Source organism: Mustela erminea, chromosome 3 (genome assembly GCF_009829155.1).
Source record: "Mustela erminea isolate mMusErm1 chromosome 3, mMusErm1.Pri, whole genome shotgun sequence".
In the NCBI taxonomy this organism is placed as follows: domain Eukaryota; kingdom Metazoa; phylum Chordata; class Mammalia; order Carnivora; family Mustelidae; genus Mustela; species Mustela erminea.
Window position 1 is genome coordinate 92,149,376 of NC_045616.1, and position 8,783 is coordinate 92,158,158.

Below are 8,783 nucleotides of genomic sequence, written 5' to 3' on the forward strand. Positions count from 1 at the left end.
TCATTAGCCCAGGGATCTGAGTTAGCTCTTTTGCAAGCCAGCCTTTAGCAAAGGGCCTGGCAGCTATTTAACTGGACGAATGGCTCGCTCCAGGAAGACGGGCCACAACCGGAAAGAGTGTTGGGACGACTGAGAATTAATCAAAAGCACACCCCAGGAGCTACACAGATAAAGCCCTCAGAACTGAGGGCACCCTTGTGCCGCCGGGTGCCCTGGGAGCCCTCAGGGCAAGGTCACAGCACAGCTCTGGCTGGCACCCAGCTGCCTAATGGGAAAGGGACACTCCGTCTTGGTGCTTGGGGGCCTCAGTTTCCCTACCGGTTCCCCGCGGGGTCGACTGAGAACGGCCCCTGCAGCCCCCAGGTAGACGCACGCCAGGTGCAGGGGGCTGGGGAGGTCTGAGGGGCCGGAGCCGATGAGGCCGCCGCTCCCGGCGAGGGCGCTCCAGGCCTGTGGTCCGGAGCAGTCGCGCGCCGCCGGGGCCCCTCTAGCCGCGGGGAGGTGGCGCGGTGCGAGTCGGGAAGGCGGCGGGTGGGTGCGGCCCTCAGCGGCGGAGGGCGCCATGGTGGGTGGCGAGGCGGCTGCAGCGGTCGAGAAGCTAGTTTCGGGGGTGCGGCAGGCGGCCGACTTCGCGGAGCAGTTCCGCTCTTACTCGGAGAGCGAGAAGCAATGGAAGGCTCGCATGGAATTCATCCTGCGCCACTTGCCCGACTATCGCGACCCGCCCGATGGCGGTGGCCGCCTGGATCAGCTGCTGTCCCTCTCCATGGTGTGGGCCAACCACCTCTTCCTGGGTTGCAGGTGCGGACCCCTGCGGGCTGGCTGACCCTGTCCCCTGCCTTCAGACCGCAGCCCTCCCGTAGGGCTGACCCCTGCCCAGTGCTGACCCCGCCCCCAACCTCCCGCCTCACTGGCCCGGCCTATGGCTGATTCCCACGCTAGCCAGCTCTTTGGAAGGACATTTAACCTCTCAGAGCCTCAATTTCCTCATTTGTAAAATGAGTTGTGATGACTACAGTATTAAAGAGCAAAAAAAAAAAAAAAAGAAAAAAAAAAGAAAGAAAAGAAAAGAAAAAAAAGCATCTAGCAGGGGCTGCTATTTAGCAAGAGCTCAATCTATGATGGGCGGTTATTTGTATTAATACTATTGGTTTAAACCTTTGAGGAGTACATTTTAAATTTCTGGGCTCCTTCCACCCACGTGCCAAACGTGCAGACACAGAAACTGAGTTCCCCAGTTTACATATGAAAGAGCTGAGAGAGGGCCATAGTGTTCTGGCAGGATTGTGGATTTTACCATTTATGGCCGAATGTACTCTGTGTCCTTTGGCTTTTTCTCCCTACTCCCCAGTCTGCTGGACTCTTAGCTAGAGCCAGCCTTTGCCTCTTTGCTTTTCCTGTTAAGAAAATAACATACCTTTAAGGGACTGTTTTTGAAATGCTCGATAAGGCACTCCTTGTACCCCCTCAGTGAAGAAAGTGTCAAATGTTGAAGCTCCCACATCCTTTTTAGTGTCGTGAAATTGTGTTAGGATAGTAAGATGACTTGTGTTAGTCCTGGTTTCTGTGCCCCTTTTGGCTGTCTGACTCTAGTAACCTGCTTCCTCCAGCCCTTTTAACCACTTGGTTTTGTTTTCAGATGTTGGGGTTATTAGAACAGGATTCCGAGAAGCAGTGCCAACGGCTTTTCCTCTGTTTTCTGGGTGCCCCTGGGAAATCCTGGTTAATGGGCTGCAAGACTAGGAAAATGTCATAAAATTGGACGAATGAACAGATGATGTTATTTACATTAGACCAACTTTGCACGTGCTTAAAAAAAAAAATTTTGGCCCTCATACTGTGTCCATGAATATGTATTGCCAGATATATGGTGCCTCTATTTTTGTAAATTTTTTTTTTTTTTTTTTTTGGTAAATCTTGAAACACCTGTTCTGTTGGCAGAACAGTGTCCTACAGCCACTTCTGAATCCACAAGCCCGAGGAACGGTTTCCTAACCTGATGCTGAGCATGTGTCCATTTCCCTGTACTATTCACATCAGAAGGCTGAGTTGAGCTACTTGTGCCCACAGTGACAAATAATTTCTCCAAGGTTTTTATCTTACTACTTTTTATTGTGCAGTTACAACAAAGACCTTTTAGACAAAGTGATGGAAATGGCTGATGGGATTGAAGTGGAAGACCTGCCACAATTTACTACCAGAAGTGAATTAATGAAAAAGGTAAACAGGATTTCTAAGTGCATCTGAAGTGGTATAGAGTTAATGGCCCCTGATTTTATGTTGATGTGTTAGAATATATTGTTTACTCTCTAAGGATCTAAGCCCTTTCATTAAAAAATTTTAAAAATATTGGACACCTGGGTGGCTCAGTCAGTTAAGCATCTGCTGTCGGCTTGGGTCATGATTCCAGGGTCCTGGGATTGAGTTCTGCATCAGGCTCCTTACTCATTGAGGAGCCTGCTTCTCCTTCTGCCTGCTGCCCCCTCTGCTTGTGCGCTTTTTCTCTCTGTCAAGTAAATAAAATCTTATTTTTTTTTTTTTAAGATTTTACTTATTTATTTGACAAAGGAAGACACAGTGAGAGAGGAACACAAGCAGGGGGAATGGGAGAGGGAGAAGCAGGCTTCCCAAGGAGCGGGGAGCCTGACGTGGGGCTCGACCCCAGGACCCTGGGATCATGACCTGAGCTGAAGGCAGAAGCTTAATGACTTGAGCTACTCAGGCGCCCCAAATAAATAAAATCTTAAAAAAAAATTTTTTTTAAATTTGTTAATGAAGTATAATTGATCTACATTATCCTGTTTGTTTCAGGCATACCTCATAATGTTTTTATACATTATAATCTCTTAACAGTTACCCATCTTTCACTATGTCAAACTGTTACAGTCTTACTGACTGTATTCTCTGTGCTGTACATCACATCCTCATGACTTAATTTATTTTATAATTGGAAGTTTGTACGTCTTAATCCCCTTCACCTCTGTCGCCCACCGCCCCAATCTGGTAACCAATAGTTTGTTTCCTGTATCTATGAATCTGTTTTGTTTTATTTGTTCATTTGTTTTTTTAGATTCCACATATAAGTGAAATCATACTGTATTTGTCTTCACCTGTCTTATTTCACTTAGTGTAATGCACTCTAGGCCCAACCATGTAGCAAATGTCAAGATCTTTTTTTATTGTTGAGTAGTATTCCATTATAAAAATGTATAACAGCACATCATCTTTATCCATTCATTTATCTGTGGACATTAATTTATCAGCTTCCCAGAAAGTACTTCAGTCTCAAAAAGTACACTCCATTTGATTTCAAATAGTTTTCCTGGGGCTCAGCCTGGGGCAGATAGATAGTTGCTTGCTGCCTGAGTATGCCTATGCGGGACTAGGATCAGCTTTTACTTTCTAATTGCGTGTGGCAGATTCTTTCCTTGCTTTTTACTCCTAAGAGGTATTTTGCCGTCCTTAAAACTTGTTTTTTCAAGTTAATTTTGTTATCTTTTTTTTTTTTTTCTTAAGATTTTATTTATCTGTGAGAGAAAGAACAAGCAAGAGGGAGAGGCAGAGGGAGGCAGAAATAGATTCCCTGCCGAGCTGGGAGCCCAGGGACCCTGAGATAGTGACCTGAGGTGAAGGCAGACGCTTAGCCAACTGAGCCATCCAGGTGCCCCTATACTTCTCTGTCTTAATATGTAGCCATAGTCCTTATAGTTTTTCTGGACTATTAAGAGATCAGAACCCTTTATTGTGTTTGGGTCGCAGACCAAGGGAAACTAAAGTGCTTTTGTAATTGATAATGCATGCCATCAGCCTAGTCATACTCACCTAGCTACCTTGAAGAAGCCTGCGGGGAACCTCTACTTCTAGAGCACTTTTGCATCATGTGTGTTTTGGCTTCCTTCAAATAAAACTTAAGTTTTCTTAGTAGCCAAGTTTTAGACTATTGATACAATGAAAATGAAACTCCGTTAATCCTGAGAAGTGAGATCCTTACAGGGTATGTAGAGTTTTGCCAGTTTTTAAGACTCTTCTATTTATTTCGATCCTGAGAAGGAATCTTCTGATGTGTGTGCTGTGACTGACTTGTGTGGTATTGAAAGCTGTCCTTTGTCCATTGAAGCCCACCCTGGAAAGAGTCATGGGGACTTCCCAGCAGTTATTCTGTCGCTTGTCTGAAGCTTTGCGTGTAATAGAGGCTGGCAAACATTAAGCAACATTGCCAGCCCACATACCAAAGAAACCCTTTGATACTGAGCCATGCACCTGAAAGTGTTTGTTGTAGTTCTGCCTAGAATAGATCCTCCACTCTAAAATTAGAGTTTAGGTGGGTTTTAAAGCCAGCTCTCAAGTAACTTAGGACATAATTTCTTTAAAGTAAGATTTAAGGGGCACCTTCCTGGCTCAGTCGGTTAAGCATCCACCTTTGGCTCAGGTCATGATCTCAGCGTCCTGGGATTGAGCCCTGTATTGGGCTCCCTGCTTGTGGGGAGCCTGCTTCTTTCTCCCCCTCCACCCCTCTCTGTGCCCAAGCTGACTTGTTCTCTCTCTCTCGCTTGTTCTCTCTCAAATAAATACATAAAATCTTATAAAAATAGGTTTAAAAATTTATACATATTCTACAGTTTTGAGGCAAATACATCTCTGTGGCCTGTCTAACTCTTATTATTTTTTTGTCTGAGAGGAAATGAGCATTGTTCTCTGACAGGTGATATTTGTCAAACGGTTGCAGTGTATGATTTTTCTTTGGATTCAATACAAATATATTGAGCAAACAATCTCAGTTACCTGAACAGTCAACCCGAGGCACCTACTAGCCGTCTTTGTGGTGGACCAGCTTTATCCACCAGTGAGCAGTAATTAACAAAAGACAGCAGCTCACTCAGGAAGGCTGTCATTACTAGGACTGTCAGAGTTAATATTTCCAAGCCAGTGTCTTTTTTTTTTTTTTTTAAAGATTTTACTTATTTATTTGAGAGAGAGATAGTAAGAGAGAGCATGAGATGGGAGAAGGTCAGAAGGAGAGGCAGACTCCCGATGGAGCAGGAAGCCTGACGCAGGACTCGATCCCAGAACTCTGGGATCATGACCTTAGCTGAAGGCAGACGCTCAACAACTGAGCCACCCAGGCGCCCTGCAAGCCAGTGTCTTAAGGAGAAAGAGGAGCGATTAACTAGGAAGCTATCATTATTGGCTCAGAAGAAAGAATTTGTCAACTTAATTTCTTGGCCCATTTTTCCTGAGAACATTTTCATCCAAGAAGGAAAATGGCAGTACGGAAAGTGACTGGATGTGAAATGGGAACAAGAAGGTAGGAAAACAAGCATACTTGCATTTCAAGAAGTGCTTTTCTGTGTATTACGTCCAATTTTGGCAAGCTCTAAGGTAATGGAAAAGCAACTGCCGTGGTGAAAGAAGATGTGATTTTATTTAATTTTATTTTTATTTTTTTAAATTTATTTATTTGACAGACAGAGATCACAAGTAGGCAGAGAGGCAGGCACAGAGAGAGAGAGAGAGAGAGAGAGAGCGAGCTGGAAGCAGGCTCCCCGCTGAGCAGAGAACGCGATGCGGGGCTCGATCCCAGGACCCTGAGATCATGACCCGAGCCGAAGGCAGACGCTTTAACCGGAGCCACCAAGGCGCCCCTATTTTATTTTCTTTTTTAAAGATTTTATTTATTTATTTGACAGACAGAGATCACAAGTAGGCAGAGAAGCAGGCAGAGAGAGAGGGGAGGAAGCATGCTTCCTGCTGAGCAGAGCGCCTGATGTGGGGCTCAATCCCAGGATACTCGGGTCATGACCTGAGCAGAAGGCAGAGGCTTTAACCCACTGATCCACCCAGGCACCCCAAGAAGATGTTTTATTTTATTTACTTATTTATTTATTTTTTAAAGTTTCAGAAGCCCTGTTTTTTTTTTTTTAAGATTTTGTTTATTTGACAGACAGAGATCACAAGTAGACAGAGAGGCAGGGAGAGAGAGAGAGGGAAGCAGGGCCCCCGCTGAGCAGAGAGCAGGGACTCCTTCCCAGGACCCTGGGATCATGATCTGAGCCGAAGACAGCGGCTTAACCTACTGAGCCACCCAGGTGCCCCAGAAGATGTGACTTTTAAAGCGACAAATAGGGGCGCTTGAGTTTCTCAGTGGGTTAAGCCTTGCCTTTGGCTTGAGTCATAATCTCAGGGTCCTGGGATAGAGCCCCGCTGAGCAGGGAGCCTGCCTCTCCCTCTCCCCCGACTTGTGCTCTCTACCTCTCTCTCTCTCAATAAATAAGTAAAATCTAAATAAATAAATAAAGTGGCAAGTATTTTGGAGTATTAAAACAAATTCAGCCTGTCAGATTACTGGATCTATCTTTTCCCCTTTATCCACTAGAAAGAGAAAAAGGCAGAAAAGCTGATTCTCACCCCATAGACCAGTCTGTTGCCCTGAGCTCAGGATGAGTAAATCCCATGCCAAGACCTTGTTATCAAAGACCGTTCTTGCAGCAGCCAGAGCTGTGGCAGCTTCTGTACTGTCGTAGTCTTGGTCTGTCCTATGGGAAATTTGAAAGATGTCTTAGGGGATTTTCTTTTCCTTTGGAGTAATGATGGTTTCTTTAGGTGATACTGCATTTTCCTAAAAGGGGAAAGACCTCTCCTATTTTGCTTTTTCTGAGGAATTTTGCTTTATCATTGCTCAAAAAGGCTGGAGTGACAGACTTAGCTAGGAAATAGGTCATACCTTGAAAACTCCGATTACTGAAAAGACTCTCAGATTGATTCACTTACACTGCTAAATGTTAAGGAAATCCATTCAAATACAAGGTGACAGCCAACATGATTTCTTCACACCCAGCTTAAAAGTTGTCTAAAGCCAAGTTTAAATTTACCAAAGGTGCTAGAGAGCACCCAGAAAGAATCTATCTGCTTCAGTTTGCCACTATTTGAAGACATGAATTTACAGTTTCTAATAGTGTGAAATCCAAAAATATATAACCTTCACATCTCCTAAATATCCTGAGTCAGTGTGAAATCTTGTGAATTACTACCTGGATTCAACTGATTTTAATTTAGAACAGTGTATGTTTGTGTGATTCTGCTTTTAGAACACCCTTCACTGAAGAGCATGCCATGAAGAAAGTTATATTTCAGGTATTTCTGTTATCACTTTAAATTCTACATTTATAGATCACAGGTGTCTCAAGACAAGAAAATTAGGCTCTAGCTTCCAAATAGATGGTACATTCAATGTTTTGTTGAATTTTCTGTATGTAGTAAAACAGTAATTTGAGTGTACTTTCCATCTAGGTAGTACATATTCTATCACTGCTTTATTTTGTTTTATTTTTAAAAAGATTTATTTATTTGAGAGAGAGTAAGTGAGAGAGAAAACACAAGTTGGGGGAGAGGCAGAGGAAGGAGAAGCAGACTCCTCACTAAGCAGGGTGCCTGATGTGGGACTTGATCCTGGGACTTCAACACTATGACCTTACTGGAAGGCAGACACTTAACCGATTGAGCCACCCAGGCGCCCCTCACTGCTGTATTTTACGTACTTGTTTATTTTTTAGATTAACACATAATGTATTATTAGCCCCAGGGTACAGGTCTGTGAATTGTCAGGCTTACACACTTTACAGCACTCATCATAGCACATACTCTCCCCAATGTCCATAACCCACCCTCACTGCTCTATTTTAATTTAAAAGTTTGATTTGCTGGACTACATGGCTAAATAACCTTTTCTTTTTTTTTCCCAGCATCAGAGCTGAGGCAGAAGATTCATCACATTTTCACCATCAGCTACAGACTTAGGAAGGAGGCTGGGATGAATGTGACATGGACCACAGCAGCTCTCTTAAGATTCCTGGTATTTCCAACATGTAGGAAAGAGGCAGTTGGAATGACAGTCTTGTCTAGATTGGAATTTTAAAAGGTCCATTCTTCCAGTAGCTATCATTGTAAAAGTGTGCATGGATATTTATGTATTTATAAATCATGCCCTTTTTTTCACTTTTTGAATATCAAACTTTTTGTTCAAAATGCTTTTTTTTTTTTTTTATGTTGTAATAATTGTAGGTAGTGAGTTTTACAGTTTGGACTATTCAATAATGTGTTTCCAAGTCTAATTCTGTTTTATGGTCTTTCCCCACACTGCACTGAGGCAAACCAGACCTTCTTTCTTTCTTTCTTTTTTTTTTTTTAAGATTTTATTTATTTGAGGGGCACCTGGGTGGCTCAGTCGATTAAGTGTCTGCCTTCAGTTCAGGTCATGTTCTCAGGGTCCTAGGATTGAGCCCTGCATCGGGCTCCCTGCTTAGCAGAGACCCAGTATCTCCCTCTCTCTCTCCTGCTCCCCCTTTGTGCTTTATCACCCTCTGTCAGTCAAATAAAATCTTAAAAAGAGATTTTATTTATTTGAGAGAAGGAGAGCATTGGGGGGGGCAGAAGGAAGAGGGACAAGGAGACTCCAAGCAGGGAGCCCGACTCAGGGCTTGATCCCAGGATCCTGAGATCATGACCCGAGTCAAAGGCACTTCCACTGACTGAACCACCTAGGTGGCCCAATATCCTTATTTTGTTGTGAAGTTTATGCTATCTTTATGGCCACTGGCCACACACACTCATCTTTTTTTTTTAAGAGATGAGTGAGAATTAAATTATAGGTCTCAGGTACCTACTAGCTCATGGGAAGAGGGCAGTTTATAAAAAGTCACCTGGCCTTATTTTAAAATGGACACCACATGCCATAGCTTGGTCCAGGCAGCCTAGCTGATCTATACATTTTTTTGAGGGTCTCCCAG

General features: G+C 43.7%; 1 protein-coding gene across 2 annotated transcripts; it reads left to right on the forward strand.

The window, feature by feature from the left end:
- The first annotated feature begins 400 nt into the window (after window positions 1–400).
- Window positions 401–7,992, forward strand: CDKN2AIPNL (CDKN2A interacting protein N-terminal like). Of its 2 annotated transcripts, XM_032336712.1 has the most exons (4): window positions 401–801; window positions 2,121–2,220; window positions 7,086–7,131; window positions 7,740–7,992. In XM_032336712.1, exons 1-3 carry the CDS (start codon window positions 416–418, stop codon window positions 7,098–7,100), a joined length of 501 nt encoding a protein of 166 aa, XP_032192603.1. In that variant the 5' UTR covers window positions 401–415; the 3' UTR covers window positions 7,101–7,131; window positions 7,740–7,992. The 2 variants fall into 2 exon arrangements, with proteins under 2 accessions (XP_032192603.1, XP_032192604.1); XM_032336713.1 differs by lacking the exon at window positions 7,086–7,131.
- Window positions 7,993–8,783: the final 791 nt, after the last annotated feature.

Bases quoted from the DNA above. Each gene is read 5' to 3' on its own strand.
- CDKN2AIPNL (XM_032336712.1), top strand. From the start codon at position 416: ATGAGGCCGCCGCTCCCGGCGAGGGCGCTCCAGGCCTGTGGTCCGGAG. The intron at 802-2,120 runs GTGCGGACCCCT...TTTATTGTGCAG, and splicing joins CACCTCTTCCTGGGTTGCAG to TTACAACAAAGACCTTTTAG.